This window comes from Sciurus vulgaris (genome assembly GCF_902686455.1).
Source record: "Sciurus vulgaris genome assembly, chromosome: 9".
In the NCBI taxonomy this organism is placed as follows: domain Eukaryota; kingdom Metazoa; phylum Chordata; class Mammalia; order Rodentia; family Sciuridae; genus Sciurus; species Sciurus vulgaris.
Window position 1 is genome coordinate 91,305,804 of NC_136469.1, and position 22,378 is coordinate 91,328,181.

The 22,378-nt window shown below is 36.3% G+C and overlaps 1 protein-coding gene across 1 annotated transcript in view; it reads left to right on the top strand.

Moving 5' to 3' along the window:
- Positions 1-22,378, top strand: part of LOC306669826 (transmembrane protease serine 11D-like) — a gene marked incomplete at both ends in the record, with an annotated part of 37,240 nt that overhangs the window by 14,392 nt on the left and 470 nt on the right. Inside the window, 5 exons of the mRNA XM_079153976.1 lie at positions 6,874-7,034; positions 11,241-11,279; positions 13,622-13,799; positions 17,650-17,909; positions 19,043-19,185. Of these exons, the coding sequence (XP_079010102.1) occupies positions 6,874-7,034; positions 11,241-11,279; positions 13,622-13,799; positions 17,650-17,909; positions 19,043-19,185 (781 nt within the window). The remainder of the gene's footprint in view (positions 1-6,873; positions 7,035-11,240; positions 11,280-13,621; positions 13,800-17,649; positions 17,910-19,042; positions 19,186-22,378) is intronic.

The window sequence follows — 22,378 nt, forward strand, 5'->3', positions numbered from 1 at the left end:
GCAGAGGTGCCTCCACTTGTTGACCAATAGTCATCCAAAGGGGACCTCGGCTGTGGGCTGAGGCAAGGCCTGTTTGGGCCTGAGTCTCTGGTTTTACCGTCCTTGTGGGGAAACCTCACCCGGCAGGGAAGACTCACCCAGTGGGGAGGTCTCGCTGGTCAGTTCCCTCCTAGACGTTCCCCTCAATTTACAGCTATCGCCTGGGCTGGGCTGCCTTCCTCTGCAAAGTTCCCAGGGGCCCGGCCCTACCTCCTGGGCCTGGGAGCCTCACCCTTCGCAGATGAATCTCCTTAGGCTGCCCCTCCTCAGAGAATCTGCCTGCAGGCCTGGAACCTTCGCTCCGCCCTAAGCCTGTCTCTGTGCGGCTCTTCCACCCAGAAGCCTCCTAGATCCTGGGACCCTGCTCTGCACCTAATCGCCTGGCTATGCGGCCCCTCCTCTGAGCAGCCACCTGGGGCCCCGTACAATCGCTGTGAGTCCCAGAGACCCACCACAGGCCTCTTCCTCCAGACAGCCGCCCAGTATTCCGGTGCGGTCACTAGGAGTCCAAGAAACTCACTGCGTGCCTCCACCTCCCACCAACCACCCGTAGCCCTGGGCAATCAATCACTCCGAGTCGAAGTGACCCTCCCGGTTCCTCCTCCTTCTCCAGATAACCCCCTGTGTGTTCAGGAGCGGTCGCTCTGAGTGGCTCTGAATCCACGTGACCCGCTGCACGCGTCCTCTGGGCAACCGCCCGGAGCTCTGGTGCGGCCACTCAAGACCAAGCGACCCACCACGCTTCCCCTCCAGGCAGCCCCCCTGTGTTCAGGCGCTGTCACTTTAAGTCCAAACAACTCACCACTCGCCTTCTCCTCTGAGCAGCCGCCTGGAGCGCTAATGCAGTCACTGCGAGTCCAAAAGACCAGCCGCGCTCCTCCTCATCCTCCTCCTACTCCTCCGGGCAGGCCCCAGTGTTCAGAAGTGGTCTGAGTCCAAACTGCTCGCCACGCAGCCCCTCCTCTGGCAACCGCCTGTAGCTCTGTTGTAGTCACTCCGAATCCAAGTGGCCGCGCTCCTCTTCTTCTTCCTTGTCCTCAGGGCAGGCCCCGGTGTTCAGAAGCAGTCGTTCTGAGTCCAAACAGCTCGCCGCGGAGCTTCTCCTCTGGCAACTGCCTGTAGCTCTGGTGCAGTCACTCCAAATCCAAGTGGCCACGCTCCTCCTCCTCATCCTCAGGGCAGGCCCCGGTGTCCTGAGTCCACACAGCTCTCCTCGCCACTCCTCCCCTGGGCAGCCGCCGGAGCCCCAGTGGTTGCTCCGAGACTCAGCGCTGTGCTGAGTGGCCTCCTTTACGGGGCTCCCAGTTGTCCGAGTTCACTGCTCCAGCAGGGGGAGGGGCGTCTCGCCGGCAGCTCTACTTCACAAAGTTCCCTGCGTTCTGGGACCACCATCCCATCTGGGACGCCTTCCCAACGGGTGAGAGTCACCCAGCTGCTTTGAGTTGGTCCCAAGTCGACTTCAATTCTTAATAGGAGAAGGAAGAAAAGATGCAGGGAAAGTTGGAATGAACATACTGTAACAGGGTTATCTGAATGCAGTAGATGGCATTCACAATGCAGTCTATGTAAAAAAAATGTCTCCTGGAGGTGGACACTGTTTCAGTTCTGGGTATATTCACCCAAGATCAGGATGTCATAACCAACATCAGAAGTGACTTTTTTATTTCATTTGCTTGGAATGCTATGATAAAAGGATATTGCAGCCAAATTCATGACATGCCTGTCACAGATTAATAATAGGAGGAGGAGTATTTGTGCTAGTTTTTTACAGTTCCTTCTTGTAAAAAAATTCATGTCCATGTGATATGATTATGTTCATCCTCTCCTCCAACTAAAATAGTCACCCTGATTGACTGGCCCTCCCAAAAATGCCTTAAATGTGCACATTACTTAGTCTTTCAAATAATATACAGAAGTTTTTTGGTAGGGAGAGGAATTACACTGTTTTTCTCAAGAACACACAAAAAATAGGCACATAACTCTAGTAAAATAAGTTTTGATGAGGATTTAAAGGAGTCAAAATAGTTTGTTGGAAGGGTATTTTATAAAAGCAAAATCATTTCAACACATATTTCCATTAGAACATTGTTGTAAAAGTCTCTGTACTAGTTATTAATGCTTGAGTGTTTAAGCCCTTGAAACTTGTAGGACAAAATGCACCATGTGCATTTCCTCTCCTTTGTTCACTTCACACTTACCATTCAATCTACTACAATCTTGTTATCGATGACACCACAAAATACAAATTGTTCTTGTCAAGTTCAACAAAGACATCCAAAGTATGAAATCCCAAGATACTATATTAGTACTCCTTGTGGACCTCTCAACAGTATTTGGCACTGTTGGCCTATCCATAATATCATCCCTTGGTTTCCCTGACCCTACACAGCCTTGGTTTTCCTCTTACTTCTCTAGCTACTCCTTCTCAGTTTCCTTTGCTAGCTCTTGTCCTTTCTCTGTACCTTCCTCAAATATCATTGAACTTCAGGCTATCCTGTGAGCCATGCATCTCCTCTGTTCTCTCTTTTCAAGGCCTGCATCACCGATTACATGCTTATTTGTCTCAAAGTTGTACCTCTGGGCCAGTCCTCTTTCATCTCTAGACACAGAGTCATCTCTCGATACCATAACATGGATATCTTGCAGACAACCTAACTTTAATATATCCAAACCTGAACCCATCATCTCTCCTCAAATATTACTCTTCTAGTTGCCTATCTCAGTCAGTGACATCACCATCAACCTAGTTGCTCAAGAAAGAAATCCAGGGCTCATCTTTAATTCCTATCTCTCTCTTAAACCCACTCATTCAACCATTTAATCTTCATAATTGTTTCCTGCATATCTCCCAGATCTGTAAACTCTTCTTCAAATACACGTCAATCGTCCATTTCACTCCTGGACTCTACACTCCATGTAACAGAGAGAAGGATTTTTTAAAACAAAAATTCAAACATACTATTCCCTTAGTTAAAGCCCTCCTAATGACAACTCTTTTTTTTTTTTTAAATTTTGGTTATTTATTTTCATTAACTTTTTTGACAGTGATTTTTTTAAAAAATTCTTTTCATATATGTACTACATAGGGTAATGATATCTGTCTCACAATCTACCATCCTTCTCCTCCTCATCCTCTCCTCCCCACCCATCTCACCACTCCCCTCACTCCCCTCTGTACAATCCAAAGTTCCTTCATTCTTCCTCACCCACCCCCCACCATGGATCAGAATCCACTTATCAGAGAAAACATTTGGGCTCTCTTTTTTTGTGAATGGCTTATGACAATGCCATAATGTTATTCTTCTTTAAGACTGAGTAATATTTCATTGTGTATATGTACCACTAATAGCAACTCTATCCATATTATATATGAAATTTTTTACATATAAATATGTATATTATACATCTGTATTAAAGATTTATGTATTCTTCATATGTATATATATGAGTATATAGTATATGTAATATATATGCATCCTGATACATACATATATGTGAGATATATGCACACACACCCCCACACACAAATATATATATATATATATATATATATGTATACACATATACATTTTAGGAAGTTTATTAAACCTTCCTTTATCTGACTTCCTTTTCCATCTCCATATTCAGGATTATCTTTCATTATTCTCCTTCTTGTTTTTTATTCAATGGCCCCACTAGACTTCTTTCAGTTCTTCACTCTTCCTAACCTCCACATCTTTGAAAAATCTGTCCCCTGTACCTGAAACTTAAATGAATACATATCCCTCTCCACACACACACCACTTTATCTTCTCTATCCTCTGTTTTAAAATAAAGTATGTTGATAGAAAATTTGGAATAAAATAACACCAAAAACTCAGGAGATAATCACCACTGGAAAAAAAGCTTGTTATTCAGTTTCCAAGAGGAAGGAACATGCCATACTTGATTGGGGGTGGGAAAGGAACATGGGAAGCAGAGGTCAGTCAGGAGGCAGAGGACAGAGGGAGTAATAGTAAGCAAAAGCCTCTGCTGAGGTTTCTGCATGAAGGAATGATGAGGCAGGATAACTGGGTTTAAGATTGGCCAATTTGAGCCCTGCAAGGTGGTGCACACCTGTAATCCCAGCAGCTCAAGAGGCTAAGGCAGGAGGATCACATGTTCAAAGACAGCCTCAGAAACTTAATAATGCCTTAAGGAACTTAAAGGGATCCTGTCTAAAAATTAAAAATTAAAAAATAAGGACTGGGGATGTAGTTCAGCGGTTAAGTGCCCCTGGATTCAATCCCTGGTACAAAGCAAAGTATATATACATACATAATTTCATTCTTCTTTAAGACTGAGTAATATTCCACTGTGTATATGTACCACTAATGGCAACTTATACATACATATATATATATATATATATATATATATATATATCTCAAATTTAAATAATTTCAGAGGGGTTCTGGGGCATAAGAACTATCTCCCAGTTGCCAGTTGCCTAGCCCAGGGGTTATTAAAACTGGTGAAACCAGCTTGAAGTATGAAAAACCACTAAAGGAAATGTTTGGGTTTGTGAACTCTGAATTAGTTTTCATTTGAAAAGCATACTCAAGTGTGAGTTGTTTACTCCCAGTAGAAATTGGCTAACCCTGGAAGGGTCAAACAAGGTTGCAAGGCCACCCCAAGCGGTCAATTTATCAGAATACAGAAAATGAACAGCACATTTAATACACCTGTATCTGACCATTTTCCAATCATGTTTCAGGCCTCAGATGAAATGACCCTTCACTGCCACTACTACCCTAGGCTCATTATGAAACAGTTTGAATATATAGAAAATTCCAGAAAACAATGAACAAAACCATGCCTCATATGAAGCCAAGCAGATTTGTCAAATCAACCTTTTGTCATATTTTTAGACCTTTTTTAAGACACAAAACTTAAAAATATGGTTGGGGTTCCATATTTTTGTACCATTGTATCCCACTTCTTCCCCTAGTCTTCATTTATTCAATGACTTGCTATGTTCCAGATATTAAAAGCACTTATAGATATGGAACTTGCATTCAGCAAAGAACAAAACTTAGTACCTATTTTCATGAGGAATGTGATCCAGCAAGGGAAGCCAGATGATTAAAAAAAAATACACACACACATACACACCAGATGTGATATACATCATGAAGAAAAATAAAGGGTAAGGGGATGAGGATTAGAGATAGAAGGATTTTCTGAATGTTTCTTTTTCATAGGAGATAAACAGGAAAGTCTTCTCAGACAAAATGATATTTGAATGGAGACATGAAGAAGACAAAAATAAGCCTTGCAAATATAAGATGAGAAAGCATTTCAGGCAAAGAACCCAGCAAGTACTTGATGTGGGAATGTGCATGAGATCATCAACAAACAGAAAAGATACCTGTGTGGCCAGAATGAAGTAAATAGAAGTAAGAGATGTAGGAGATGATCACAGTCAGAGATCTACCCAAAGACAAGGTCATGTAGGTCTTGTGGGCCACGGTAAAGGACTTTAGATGTTACGCTGAATGAGATGGGAAGTCAATTAACATTAGTGACACAGATTTTAAAGGATCTTTAAATTGCTGCATGTAGCATAAATTGAGGAGGCAAGACTCAAAGCAGGAGAATTCATAGAGTAATTTCAATGATATAGAATAGAGATTTGGGCAATCTTGTTTAGGATGATAGTAATAGTGGCAAAAAAGCAATGATAATGAGTTTCAGATAAACCTTTAAGATAGGGTTGATAGGGCTGAATGTTGAATGTGAAAGAAAATTCCATAATGATTTTCTCATGCATGCTCCTATACATTTATTGTATGTGAACATATCTATAGCTAACATATAGAGTTGTTTTGAATGTTTTCCAGCTTTATATAAAGCTTTATATAGGATAATACAATATTTTCTACAAATTTTCTCAAATTGCTTTTTATGTGAATCCATGTTAATACAGCTAAACCTAGTTGATTCATTTTTACTGTTTTATATTCATTTATTTTATTATGTTATTGAGTGAACATCTGCAGTTTATTTATCTATTCAACATTCAATGTGTATTAATTTTTAAATATTTTGACATTCTAAATAATCCTACAATAAGTGTTCTTTACATATGCACATATGAGAGGGTTCATCAAAAATATATACCTAAAAGTGTAATTTCTAGATCTTTAGGTTGGAGTATCTTCAACTTAATTAGTTGATAAAGTGTTCTTTAATGTGTGTTAAGAAAATTTTGTTTGATGCCTTCATATAACTCTTGGCTTCCTTGTCCTATCTTAGTTGCCAGTTCTGCACTACTATTAATTCCAGAAACTGATTTAATATTTACTTTAAAATATTAAATAAGCACCTTCTTGTGCTTATTTCTATTCTAAGTTTCTGTTCTTTTTTACTATTAGCTGTGACTGGGGTTCACAGTTGCCATTTTCATTGATAATTAAGTTTTGATGGAGCAACAGACATTGAACAAATAATTACAACTTTTATATCTAGCAACACTAAAGTAAATATTATTTTAAATGTTTTCATATAAAACAATTGGAACTTTAGATTATGTACAGGGAAGTAAAGGATCAGGTATGAAAGATGGTGGAATGAGACAGACATCATTACCCTATGTACATGTATGATTACACAAATGGTATGGATCTATATTGTGCACAACCATAGAAACAAAATGATGTACCCCATTTGTGTACAATGAATCAAAATGCAGTCTGTAAAAAATTAAAAGCTAACTTAAAAAAAAAGAAATGTGAAAATAAAAAGAAGAAGAATATATAGGCAGTGTAAATTATCATGATTATCCATTTGAAAAAATATCTTTATGGTTTGCAGGCCAGATGGTAGTGGTGGTGTGATAGCAGATGTCGTCATGAAATTTCGGTGCACTAGAAGTAACAATGGAGAAGTTATGAAAGGCAGAGTTCAGGCTGTTTTACAACAAATGCTGAACAACTCTGGAAACTTGGAAATAAATCCTTCAACTGGGATAACATGCAAGTATCATTTTTTGCATGCAATTTTATTTCAATATATCCCTGAAGTTTAGTAATTCAAATTTAAATCTTAATTAAATCAGAAACTGGCTTTTCTTTCTTTTGAATTAAACTTTATAAAATAATATATTAAAAAGCTAAATATATATGTATATACTATATAGCTTTCTAATATAAAACATTCTAATTTTTTACTTTTCAGTGGTTTTCTTTATCTTAAAAGAGACTATTTTCTTTTCAAATGGAATAATTTCAACATGGGAAAAGATTTCCCAGTGTCCACATGAGGGCAATACATTTTAATCTGTTCCAAAATGCATTTTTCCATTCTGTTTGAGTCTTGTGTATAGTAAAACGAGGTAGGAAAGCATACTTGGTATTATAAAAATTCACTATCTTGCTGAGATTGCTTAGGTTGATCCTTTAAGGGAATGTTCGAACAGCAACTAATTTTAGAATTCAGAATCTAAGATTTTCAGTTTCAGTTTTCTCCTTTGTAAATGGAAGCCTGCCTGATGTTTCAGGGCTACATGAGAAAATTGTGATAATGCTTCTTTTAAAAAAATGTATTTTATTTTTAATTGACACACAGTAATTATAAATACTTCTGAGGCACAGTGGCATATGCATATATGCATATAATGTATAATGAGTAAATCTGGGTAGCTGGCATGTCTATAACCTCAGACATAATATTTCTTTGTACTAGGGACATTTAAAATCCTCTTTATTAGCTAGTTTGAAATATTCGATTGCTGTCAACATGTCCTACAATGCTATAGAACGTTAGAAATTATTCCTCCTATCCAGCTGCACCTGCACCCCTGAACCCATTGTCCATCATTTCTCCATCTCTCCCTCCCCCACCCTTCAAGGCTCTGGTAATCATTATTCTAGTCTCTACTTCTTTTGAAGTCAACTTTTGAGAACATGCAGTATTTATCTCTTTGTGCCTGACTTAATTTCACTTAACATAATGTCCTCTGGTTCTGTCCATACTGCTGCAAATGACAGAATTTCACTCATTTTTTTGGCTGAATAATATTCTTCTGTGTTTATACACCACATTTTTTTCCCATTCTTCTGCTGATGTGCACCTACACTGATTCCACATCTTTGCCATAGTGAACAGTGCTGCAGTAAACATGATGTACAGATGTTGCTTTAACAACTGATTTCAATTTCTTTGGATATATATCCAGTAGTAGGATAGCTGAATCACATGGTAGTTCTATTTCTAGGATTTTTGAGCCACTTCCAAGCTATTTTTCACAACTGATATGCTAATTTATGTAACTATTTGTATAATGTTTGGCTGGTTTCATTCTACTCTGTAAGTTTCTTAAAGGCAAGAATTGTTGTGCTTACTTTTACTGTTCTACCACCCAGTATTTAGTATAGAATAGATATTTGATAAATAATTTTTGCATAAATGAAAGAAAGGAATTACTTAATAAAGGACACCCCACCAACTTTGCCTTTTACTACTAGCTTAAATAGCCATGATTTCCTCATATGGAGTTCAAATTGAAAAGATATTCATGACTCTCACACTGGGCTAGTATGCACCTGCTACAGCAGTACTAGTTGTTAAAAATATTATAATGCTTTCCTGTTTGTTGGTAAGCGATCACTGTATTAGGCCCACAAAATTGCTGTCCAAGTTATCCAAATGCCCCCATTTCCCACTATAGACTAAAGAGTTAATCACATTGGAAAGAACTCAAAGACACAGCTCAAACTCCATGGTCTGTGTTCTGACTCCTGATGCCCACGTACTACAGTTATTTAAGCAACTGAATATTACTTCTGTTCTGACACATGAAGGAATTCTTCCAAAAGCACTTTCCAAGTGTTTGTTCATTGTTTAGTATTATGTTACAAAATTTGGGGATACAATAGTGATTTCCATCCCCCAGAACCCCAATGAACCAAAAGACATCCCAATGCAAGATAGCGAACAAAATAGCAGACTTGACAATCAAGAGAACATATAACCAAGCACCCAATGACCAAACACAGCTACTGCTGCCAGAATTCAGGAAATGAAGAAACAAGTGTTCTTGATATCTCTCAGCAAACAATTCATCAAGGAGGATGGATGGACTTTGGCTTTGGAATATTAAGTAGGGTTTCCTTAATTTAATCCTCACAACATCCATAAACCATAGATACTTTTATTGTCTCCACTTAGAAAGAATATACAATTGCTCAAGGTTTTATGTTTAGCACATGGCAGTCAGGGTTAAAACCCAAGTCACTCTTATTCAAATGAAGAATACACAGCTTTATTTATTTCCTGCTTCCAAAAGGATGCCGTGGCTCCACTGAAGCTTACAAAGCAAACGTGATACCCAAATGGTGTAACACTTCTAGATAGAAATAACTGCATAAATTGGTTTTAGAGAACATGAAAACCCAGTTTTAGAACTTTGAAAGTATGGGATATACTTTTTTGTGATCTGACATATATTTTTAGAAATGGTCAGTCTGGACAAAATGAATGAATTAAAAAAATACAAAAGTGGCAGTAGAGAGTTCAGTTTGAAGGTTATTATTACTAGTACTAGGTGTCAAATGATGAAAGCATGAACTAAAGTAGTAACAAAAGGGATAGGGAAGCTACTCAGAAGGCTGAGGCAGGAGAATCACAACTTGGGCAACAGTCCTGTCTCAAAATAAAAAATAAAATCTTGGGATGTAGCTCAATGGTTGAGTGTCCGTAGGTTCAATCCCTAGTATCACCAAAAAAATTTTAAAAGGAGAGGTGATAGGGAGAATTAGAATAATTCAAAGGGCAGTTATTACAAGTTGAAAAACATGGAGATTAATAAAATGTATGATGAGTGGGCTGGGGATATAGCTCAGTTGGTAAAGTGCTTGCCTCCCATGCACAAGGCCCTGGGTTCAATCCCCAGCACCACAATAAATAAATAAATAAAATGTATGATGAGAAAGTGGGAATTTGAGATATTTTCTAGCTACCAATGGAAGTAGTGTCATTAACAAAAGGAGGAAATATAAGTAGCAAATTTTGGATAAAATTTGGTCACATTATGTTTGAAATGACCATTGGACATGTGGGGGAAACTGTCTTGTAGTTTTTATTGGGACCTTTGCTATCTGATATCATTACAGATTTCTTTCCTGGCTCTCCCACCATCTCTCTGCATTCAACACATATACTAATTCTGCTGACTTTATTTCACCACAAACATCCTACACCTCCATGCAATTATTCCCACTATGCCTTCCATGTGGAATATTTTCTCCCACTTATCGGCTTGACAAATCCCTTTTAGGATTTGTAAAATACTGTACAGATGTCATTTCCTCCAGCTCAAATGTCATTTCCTCCTCCATAATAACTTCTGTGTTTACTTGGTAACATCAGTTACTCTCTATTTTCTCCTTTTCACTTTAGTTTTAACTTCATTTGAATAATTATTTGATTAATTTCTGTCTGCAAATTACATGTGAGCAGACCCCTATAATTTGATCACTGTTAAATCTGCAGTACTTAGAATAGTATCAGTAGGGGGGTGGAGGGCAAGTGCTCAGTGGTAGAGCACTTACCTAGCATGTGTGAACTACTGGGTTCAATTCTCAGCACCACATATAAATAAATAAAATAAAAGGTTTATTGACAACTAAAAACATCTTTTTAAAAAAAGACTAGAATCAGTACAATAATACATGTATACACCAATATGTCCTTACAGGTTATATTTGAATAAATGAACAATTGACTTATGCTACAACATTTCTCATACTGTATTTCAATGACTTGGTTATGTTCTTGTTTGTCCAGCAATAATGAGTGACTTGAGAGCAAGGAAATAGGAAGTATTTGATGAGACATTTTAGCACAAACATTAGGGTGCTTAACAATAAATTCGGGAAAGTTGTAAACACAGAGATTTCTGGGGTCCATGACTCAAGAGATTCTTTTAGCTGATTAGGATGGAGACTAGGAATCAGCATTTCAGCAAATCCTCCCAGTGATTCTGATTCTGGTTGTGTTAGTACTACACTTTAAGAATATATGTGGAGGGCTGGGGAGATAGCTCAGTTGGTAGAGTGCTTGCTTTGGCCCTGGGGTTGATCCCTGGTACAAAAAAAAAAAAAAAAAGAATGTAGATAGAAATTATTTCAATCTTGTATTTTGTTGATCTTAGTCTCATTCTTTTTTTTTTCAAACACTAGCAATTACTGGCCAGGATACAGAACATTTTTTCACTCAAGGTAAGTTAAGTTTTAAAATTATTTTATAAAGATGGTTTGCCAAAATATAAGGAGTCAAAGTGCAAGTCTCTTGTGCTCTTTGCCAATTTGGTGTCTATAAAGGTGGTGCCTTTATTTTGAATTCATTCTGTTGGGTTTTTGTTGAAATGAGGCACTGCTGACCCAACTGACCCATAGAGTGATGTTTGAGCTGTTTTTCCTTTTAGAAAAAAAAATAAGTGAAGTAGCAGTGGAGTACTACTCACGTGGTACTAAGGTTGACCTCATGGAAATTTTCTTGGCAGTTTTAGGAAGCTTTTACTGCCCAATTTTATGGTGGCATTTCTGTAGACTTACAAATTATGTTTGATGACACCATTTATGTAGCTTCTCCTAGCCACCAGAATAGCTTGCTTAGGTCAATCATAGATATAATAAAAGGAATTATGAAAAATCTTGTCCATTTGGGGTCCTTAAACTAAAGGAAAAGTCATATGTCCCAACACCATCCTCCAACTTTCAAGCTAGAATAGCAGAGATACAATCCCTAGAAAAGTGCTCTTTATTTCTCTTGCTGACAGAATGTAGCTAGAAATTAGTTAAATGGATCTGGATCGTTGACTTTCTCAGATACTTAACTAATTTTACAAAGTGATACTGCCTCTCTGGGTATTTTTAAACTTCACTATACATTTAGTTCATGCTTATTCTGAATAAAATGTGCTTTCATAATTCACTAGGGAATTTATTTGCAGGATGCAGCAAAGGAACCTAAGTTCCATACATGTTCTTAATGGAAATCTAGTCTTCTATTTGGGAAATTTGCAAGAAAAAAAAATACCTATCGAAGCAGGGTGTTACTTAAGAGTCAGTCCGGCAATAGAAGTAGTTGGTGGTTTACCTCTAATTGCTTGGTAAAAGACTAATAAGGTAAAACAGAGCACAGAAATTGAGAGGAATTGTGTGATTAGCCCACCCCTGCCCATTTCAGCTCTGGCAACGGGAGCACTTGTGGGCTTCTTAAGACACTTAAATAAACCTATAACTCCATACGAGAAATGTCCACTTACTACCTACCCTAAGGCCTATTCTGTGGCCCTAAAGCATTTCCCTTTCAAGGGGACATGTGGTTACACAATCAGGTCTGGAGGTGGACTGGAACCTTCATGATAAACTGCAATACCCCTAAGAAAGCTGGTTGATGAGATCAATTTTCTTCCAACTTCAATGTGTATCTCTCATCAAAACGTACCTTGTGGTGAGCCATCCATGTCTAGCAGAAACAGACTCCCAGGAACTGGTGGTCCTAGGCTGTTTCAGATAGCCTAGGAGTAAGTAGCCCTGTATGGAATGGCTCACCATGTGAGGATGTGCTAATTCCCTAAGCAAATGGCTTCCCTAACTCCACTCCATCCTGTTCCTCACAGAAGCAGCCCCTCCTGGTCCAAGCCCCTTTACCTATGTGACTATACATAAAGGTGAAGGTGGGGTTCTCCATCTTGTTGGAGGCCAGATCTGATGTGGCCCGATCTGCCACACCCCCTTCCAATTGAAAAGATTATTGGCTCTTATGCGTTTATTGATTAGATAAGTTTATTAGTAATTAATTGATTTATGGCCGGCACTGCATCCTCTGGTAGTTAACTCTGCACTCATCCACGCTGGACCTGGCCAAAATGCCTGTAGTACCTTCTGAATTGTTCACTGATGTGGAAGCCAGTATTACTTTTTCTTTTTAGTTGTCAATGAAACTTTATTTTATTTTATTTCTTTATATGCTATGGTGAGAATCAAACCCAGTGCCTCACACATGCTAGACAAATGCTCTACCACTGAGCTATAACCCCAGCCCTGGAAGTCAGTATTTCTTTTTTTTTTTTTTTTTCTTTTTTTTTTATTCTTTATTTCTTTTTATTATTTTTTTTTTTTTGGAAGTCAGTATTTCTAACAAGCTCCAAGGGGATATCCATGATGCAGATTTGCAAAACACACTGTGAATTGGAATTTATGAAGAAAAATAGAATTTCCCAGGAGTTTTGGCCTGAACTGTCATATCCTTCAATGATCAGTCCTAACCCTTACCACTCATGAAGCATTCTAGAGACTCTGAAGCTGCTCCAGAATTTGAAATTCAATGCCAATTAAATTCAGAAACATTCTCTAGAATGCAGTCAACAGGCAAGAATAGTCACACAAGTACTTTAAAGATAATAGCATGTTGATCCTGCTTTTTGAAATTCTATCATATCCTGGGGAGATAATCCATAAAAGACAAAGTCATAAGTAATGGGGAATCTCTGCAGAAATCTCCCAAATGTAAATGAATCATAGTCTTCCCAGCTCATTAATACCTTTGTTCTTAGAATGTGGGGCCCGTCCAGACCTAATAACACTGTCTGAAGAGAGAATCATTGGAGGTACACTAGCTGAGGAGGGTGACTGGCCATGGCAAGTCAGTCTACAACTCAATAATGTCCACCACTGTGGAGGCATCCTGATCAGTAACACATGGATCTTGTCGGCAGCTCACTGCTTCAAAAGGTGAGGTCACCTCTATCCATTCATCTTGGAACAATTAAGGTAGATAGGTATTTGAAGACTCCACTCACTACCCTCAGGACTAATCATGATTGGATGAAGCCAGGAAAAAAATAAATGCAAAGAATATGAGTGAGTCTTTTCTTCCTGTTCATTAAAGCCGAAATACTTTTTCTTCTTTAGCTTACTAGTTTACTATAGTTCTTAGTTTCAGATAATAGTGTACCTATCATTGAAAAGAACAAAGATTTATATATCAGAAAGTTTAATTTAAATCCCAACTATGAAAACATAAAAAATTTACTGAAAAACCCTATGTATCACATTTTTTTTTTCAAATTATGAACAATACTATTATGTATGTCTTAGTGTTGTTGGTAGCATTGACTATGTTAATATAAACATATATTAAATATTTGTGGTGGAAAATTTGTACATTATATCATGGAAGCTGATCAGTAGACTGACAGACCTAGAGACTACTCAGTGCCATTAATTTGTCCATCAAAATACTGTATATCTATGATGAGCCTAATATTATATGTTATAGAAGCACAAGCATAAATGAAACACTACCCCTGCCTTCAGGAAACTTCATTCTAATGTTGGAAGGGGAATGTATACACACAAAAAAATATGATCATTTATAATGAGTAGTATAAATAAAATAGATTTAAACATCTTACAAGATTTCTTAACTGAGGGACTAAAGATTACTTACACTAGGGCAATGAGTTTCGAATGGAAAATAAGTTGTATAAAGTTATCCTATTGGTATTAAAAGGTTACACTGCTCATACTGAAAGACTTAAGACTTTGGCATTACAAAAACTTGATAGTTTCAGCCCTACTCAGGCATCCTAAATCACAATAATTGGTGGAAACTAAATTTAGAAAGATCACCCAGAAAAGTGATGGTGAACTCAAGTGTCCCCCGACCATATTTATTCTCTTCTCAGTCTTTGTCAATAGCTTGTCACTGTCTCAAATCCACATATTTTCCACGCACCCAAGGCCTTCCATGTCAAATTAATCCAAATTTATTTTTCAAAGCATGTGACTTCACCCTCAGGATAACAGCATTTTTCATTTCTCCTGGACTTGGCTTGTGTTTCCCCACCTATGAGCACTGCTCACCCTCCTGGTTTTTCCTGAAATGTTAAGATCTCTATTTCTTCCTATTTGAATTCTGTGAGATTTTCACAATTTCTCAGAAGCACTATTCAGATTTGAGGGTACTGTCTTTTAATATAGTATCCTTTAACAAAAGCATTTATTAAACCAAGATGGACTAAAAGTTAAGACTAGTGTATAATCTGAACCAAAGTTTCAGGACAGCACAAATTATTCTATACTTTTCTTATGCTATCTTATAACTCAATGTTTATAGATGGTAAATACATTTGAAATTTATTTTATATAATACTTCAAGCATTACACATTTTCTGATTTAAATTGGCAGATTCATTTAGCTTTATCCCAGAAAACACAAGAAACAAAATTCTCAAAAATATCACCATTGCCACCTGAAAGGCTAAAGAGAAAGAATGTCATTAGTTGATTAAAATCACACCCTAAAATGCAAATGCATGAACTTAGCAGGATGAAACTGGACTAGATTCTAAGCACTATTCAGACCTATCAAAAGTTAAGTAAAGGATGTCACTATAATGAGAGCCACAATTATAAATATCATCAATAATTACCAAAAAACTCAGGGAAAATCTTTGAATTTTGCAACCACGAATCCTTCTATTTACTACCATGATGGAACCACTAGAGCTGATAAACTACAAGAACCACGTATTCATCCCCTCCCTAAAGACCTCATTGTCACTTGAGAACCATCAATGAGGATTTGTTTGGGGCATAGCCGGCCTTACAAAAGGACATAGAAGTGATGAAACCCTATTAGAGAGGATTAATTGTCACTTCTTCTGTAAAGTTTTCCTTGGGACTCTCTTATCTTCCTGTTCTAGTTGCACAGAAATATTCTTATCTTTTATAGTAGTCTTTGTGATTTATGATAGTATAATGGTCTCAGTCTCCTCCATTTGTGTGTGACAATTCTCAAGGACAGAGGCCATAATTATTTAGAATTTTACTCCCAGATACTCATACTTTCTTTATGCAATGTAGACACTTAGCAGTGGCTTGTTGAGCTATAATTATTGAAAATCACAGCTATGTTCATTGAGTGCCAAGCACAGTGTTTGGCATGCTTCACTGGTTTCGTTGATACTTAACAGCTGTGCGTGATATTGTTAATCAAGTTTTATACATAAACCAAGAATCAGAGATATTAACTAACTTGCCATAAATAATAATTTTAATATGTGATATAGCCAAGATTTAAATCTAAATAAAACTGGTTCCAAAACCATGTTCTTATTCATTTACTAGAAGGAAGGAAAGGAGAGACAGAGGGAGAAAAAGAGAAAGGGGAAAAAAGAGTGAAAGAACGGTCTCTTTTGAATCTCCCCAGTAAGGACTCTGAGCAAAAGAAGTTGAATGTAAAAAAAAAATCACGGATTTGCTTGTTTTTAAATATTTTTTTCTTCAGAATCTTTAAGTAGGTTTCATTCTTACACAGGCTACTGTTCCTTATAAAAAATATTTCCTAGACATATAATCCTTTTTTGTGTTAACTCCACTATCTAAACTCCAAAAATCTTACGTTATTATTGGCTTACATGCTTTCCAAACATCTCCATCTTCACCGATCATTCAAAAAGTGTTCCAGTTTCCCTCTTCACCATCATTGGCATTATTCTCTTGTTTTTTGTCGCCCTTACTAACATACATTAGATATTCGCTTTTAACTACTATTTCTTCATTACTAATGAATTTGATTATTTTTTTCATATATCTAGAAGCCACTTGGGCTTCCTTTTCCATAAATTACCTATTAATATTTTGCCCATTTTATAATGGTTTCCCTGTCCTTTTATTGTGGGTTTCCAGACTTTTTTGTATATTCCATAAAAAAATTTAGATATTAAATATAGCCAATATTTTTTCATGGTTTCTCATTCACATTCTAAACTAATTTTGATTTAATAAAATTCATCCCTTTTTACCTTATGGTATGTGTTTTTAGGGTTTAACTACTGGATCACATGATAATTTTATGTATTTTTATGTTAGTTGTACATTTTTTATGTTAGTCCTCTCTCTCCCTTCTTTCCCAATATATATGTACATATATACACATGTATCTATATGTACATATGTATATATATACACACACAGTCATAACAAGAAGCACACTTAATAGAGAAAGGTCATTCATCTTTAATAAAACAAAGATATCCCTTATCATCACTACTATTTAAACTGAGTGTCTTTTTTTAAATATCTTTTTTTTTTAGTTTTAGATAGACACAATACCTTTATTTACTTATTGTGTGGTGCTGAGGATCGAACCCAGTGCCCCACACTTGTAAGGTAAGCACTCTACCGCTGAGCTAAAACCCCAGCCCTACTTCAGACTTCTTGATTTCTTGAATGAAAGGGTACAGAAAAGGGAGAGATCAAACAGATTTGTGTTATGTTAGTTATCAACAAAGTATTAGAATATGCTCATTGGAATAGAAGAACAACAGGTATTCATCACTCCAAGACGTGTTTCCTAAAGTCTTTCTTTTGTTTCTTTAGGCAAATAATCATTTTATTCATTTGCTCTGCAAGTAAATGTGTTAAACACATTCACTAACTTATAATGCAAGAATACATAGCAAAGAGATATTAATCAAATAGTTTCTAGATGGTGGGCATTGGCAAATTCAAAATCCAAATATTTGAAGTACTCACAAATTTCCTATTCAGATAACATGGTTTCGTATTTTTTCAGCTACTCTAATCCTCAACAATGGACTGCCACCTTTGGTATTTCTACAACATCTCCTACATTGAAAGTAAAAGTAAAATCTATTTTACTCCATAATGACTATAAGACCTCAACTCATGAAAATGATATTGCAGCTGTGCAACTTGAGAGAGCTGTCACCTTCACCAAAAATATCCATAGGGTTTGTCTCCCAGAGGCTACCCAGAATATTATACCTGGTTCTACTGCTTATGTAACAGGATGGGGATCTCTAACTTATGGCGGTGAGTATCTCAGGAAAAATAAAACAATTTAAAAACAAAACTTTGTTATTATGTAACCTTTTAAAGTTAGGAAGTGTTGAGGACCGATTCTACCAACAGAACCATCCTGTATTCTAGTCATCTTAAACTCTGGCTAGCTTAGTGTCCTCAGTAAAGCATAGCAAAGCTATACCGGTAGAAATTATGCAGAATGCTCAAACATAGTACTGGGTAAATGTAAAAGAAAGTGATAAAGAAACATTAGTTCTTAAACAATTCAGAGATTCTGTGGAACTCCAATGGTTTTTCTATAAGAAAACAAAAGGTCCTGAATAGATATTATCTAAAGACTTGAACAACCCTTAAAGTATCAACTACCCTTTAAGGTATTCTGGGATGAAATGAATTTTGCTACATGGTAAGAAACTCCATGTATGTATAAACATCACTCATACTTGTTTGTCAAATAAATAAGGTGTAAATTAAAATGAGGACAGCATGAAAGAAAAAATAGAACAAAGGAGAAAAATAAGAGTTATCAGCCAGGGAATGGAAGGATAGTATCAACAGTTTTTCTCTGGGATTTTACCTGGTTGTAGATTGTCTCTCCAAGATATAATAAAAAGTCACTTGCCCCAGAAAATATTTCATTGTGTTCTTTTGGTCCAAAGTAACTTGGAATAACAGGTAAAAATTGTGCCAGTCATGGAAAACTATAACTAAACTATTCTGAGGGAGCATCAATATAAAATGGATTAGTTCTTTAGGTTTAAGACCAGACTGATTTCTCTTTTGATGCTAAATTAAAGGTTACTCACTCTTCATGTAATTTTCCAACCCAGAATCCATCAGTGGATAATTTAAATGTTATCATTCAATTTTAAGATAGCAAATTTGTTTGTTTTCTAAATGTTTAGGAAGCACTCAATCACAAAACTAACACAAAAAACAAAAAAGGAAAGAAAAATTTATCTGGCTAAAGGGTTTACCCTTCTTTATGAGAATCCTTGTTGGAAAGAAACTCCTATGTACATCCTTAGGTGCCTACCTTAATAAATAGGGAATAATGTTGGGAGTGCATTTGTTATTAGTAACAAGAGTTATTAATTTATATATCCTGAGGGTGATTTTATTTCTTCTTTTCTACAATATAGGCAACACAGTCACAGATCTACGACAAGGACAGGTCACAATAATAAATAGCAATGTATGTAATGCACCAACTGGTTATAATGGCGCTGTCTTGTCTGGAATGCTGTGTGCTGGAGTACCTGAAGGTGGAGTGGATGCATGCCAGGTAAGTTCAAGACGATCTTATCAATATCATCATGCAAGGAGCTGTTAAGTATTTACTAGCATGCCATTCTGCTACAGACATAAAGGTAACAGTTGCAATATACATCACTATCTAAAAATTTATGATCCGAATTTTAGAGATAAAATTATCTCATGAAGTTTGTCTATCAAAAAACGTTAACTTTTAAATTTAAATACTGCGAAAAGTTAAGTATACCACTATTGTTCCCAGCAGCTAGGGAAGCTGAGACAGGAGGATTGAAAGTTCAAGGTTAGCCTCAGCAACTTAGCAAGGCCCTAAGCAACTTAGTGAAACCCTGTCTCAAAATAAAAAAACAAAAAGGACTTGGGACATAGCTCATGGTAAAGTGCTCCTGGGTTAAATTTCCAGTATAAATAGATAGATAGATAGATAGATAGATAGATAGATAGATAGATAGATAGATAGATAAAGCCAACACTATTGCTCGGTATGGTGAATATAGTTAATAACAGAGGATTATATACTTCAAATTTGCTAAGAGAGTAATTCCAGATGTTCTCACCAGATAAAAATGTTAGGTATTTGAGGTAATTAAGATGGTAGCAAACTTGATTTCATTATTCCACTTTATATTCATAAGTCATAGCATCATTTTATACCCCATAAGTGAATATAATTATTGTCAATTTAAAAGTTAAAATAATAATTCACTTAAGGTTCATAGAAAATGAAGTAAAATTTAAAATATAAATAATTCTTGAAGCTAGAAAATTCATACAAAATACTAATCATTTGAGTTACAAGAGTTCTCACAATTGTGTAGTGGCACAAATATAAAAGAAAAGAACCTATTGGAATCTAGTCTGTAATTTTTTAACCAAATATGTAAAAGCAAACAATAAATATTAAATTGTCACATTAAAGTAATTAGAGTAAATTTTTAATTCTAAAATTTTAATCAACTTAGTTAAACTTAATTGATGTGATTATATCTTATAATAGATTTTATTCTGCCACATGAAATTCGAGTATAACTTATAATAGATTTTATTCGTCTACCTGAAATTCAATTCCATATAGTAATAGGAACAACTACTTAGTGTCAGAAAATAAATATTCTTTTAAATATTCTATTTTATTGAAGAATCTACTACTGTTTTGCAGCATGAATTGCATATACAAAGATAAGTTTTATTCTTTATATACAATGTTACTGACTGGCTCTGGGGTTGTAGCTCAGTGGCAGGAGCGCTTGCCTAGCACATGTGAGGCACTGGGTTTGATTCTCAGCACCGCATATAAAGAAATAAAAAATAAATAAAGGTTCATTGAAAACTAAAAAAAAATTTTTAAATGTTACTGACTTTCATATTTAGCATTCACAGTCTTCAAAATGTAAATAAGAAATAGTACTTCAGTTTATGCAAATACCCCAATCCACGAATACTTTTCTCAAAATGAAACATTTTGATCAACTACAAGTTGTGTGTAGATGGATAAGATCTGTTTCTGTTTTCAAGATGCCATTAATTATCCACTCAGTCCTTTATTCCCTTTAAGTGGAAATGTCCCTGTGTTAGGGAATATTTCTTGATTGCCTTCCCCTTTCTCTTTACTGCTAGCCCTGTAACAACCAATTCTCAAGTTCCATGCTAGCTTTCCAAAGAATTCATGTAATAACACAACTCCACACTGACAATCCCATACTTAATGACATATGTGAGATGTCAGGCCTCTTTTAGTTTTGCTGTCCCTTATCTTCTGTGTAGGTAAATTCTTCTCTTTCTTTGAACAACAGTTCAAGTCATAACTTGTGAAAATTTCTCCATGTGTTACACTCCAGGCCTCACTAATTTTCAGCTGAAATACTATAATGCATAGAGTCTGCCTTAAAAAAAAATTACAGCATTTTACATAGGAGTTTATGAGATCCTACTCATTTCTTTCATTATTTCATTCATTAATGCAATCTTTCATTCAAAGACACTGCATGAATTACTGTGCTAGCAGTATTTCCCTGTACTCAGTAAGTCTATGGTCTAGAAGAATGGACACAAGCTCAAATAGCTACAAACAGTGAAGCTGGCTAGCTACAGGAAGAATTACATGTCCCTTTTGGTTTGGCATTTGCTTGTCCACTGTTGATAAGGCAACATGCAGAAAACTTTATTGTAATATATGAATATGCCAAAATGAAAACCTCTATTTTGTGTAATGTGCACTAATTGAAGAGTAGGAAGGAAGGACAGATAACTGCAAAAATGCAATGATAGAAAATACTGGGAACTGGTTAACTAGAGCATGCATACATCATCCAAAAGAGGGAGGTACTAATCAGCTCCTTACAGTACTTGCCACACAAGCTGGTGATTCACACACTGAATCTTCTACCCATCCAGACCAGTAATTAAACAGGTATGTAAGAGCCAACTACTCAGAGAAGTCAAATGAATAGCTAACTTTTCTAGATGCATGCTTGGTAATAATAGCTGACTTTTATTAGTACTGACTACATGCCAGGCTGTACTTGAAGTGCTTGTGTTTTAAACTCATTTAAACTCATAAAATTATTTATTGATAAGAAAATTGAGGCACTGAGAGTTGTTAAATAGCTTACTGAAGTTCACATAGCTGGTAAGTAGACATTTCGAACACAGGCTACCTAACTCCAAAGCCCAAAGAATTAATCCTGTATGTAAGATGTGAAAAATTTGTCTCCCAAACCAGATTATTACATGTATAAATATTTTCTGGTTAATTGATTATTATAATTGACTAGTAAATATCTCTTAAGGAGTGTTTTGTCTATTGCCATATAAATTTATTTTCAATTATTCACCAAAAGAATATGATGATATATTATGTATCACATCATACAGAGGGCTATGGATAGTTAAAGAAATGAGACTTCTAAAAAACTCATTCGTTTAACAAGATGTCCTTAGAATTTTGTGGGCTGCAAGCTTAGGTTGCAGCAGTGTCCAGCATAGGTTTGCTCTCTTCCCTAATGGAAATTACAGAAGAGCTGGGAAAACAGACACTGAGAGTATCATAAATGCAGGGTGTTACAGAGAGGTGCACCTACGACAAGGAATGCTGACCTGTGGGAATAAATCCAAACAGGCACACAAATTAGTTTTTATGAAATAACACAGAAGTAGTGACAAGATATACACACAATGACTGATTATGCTCAAAGCTGGAAGTGGGG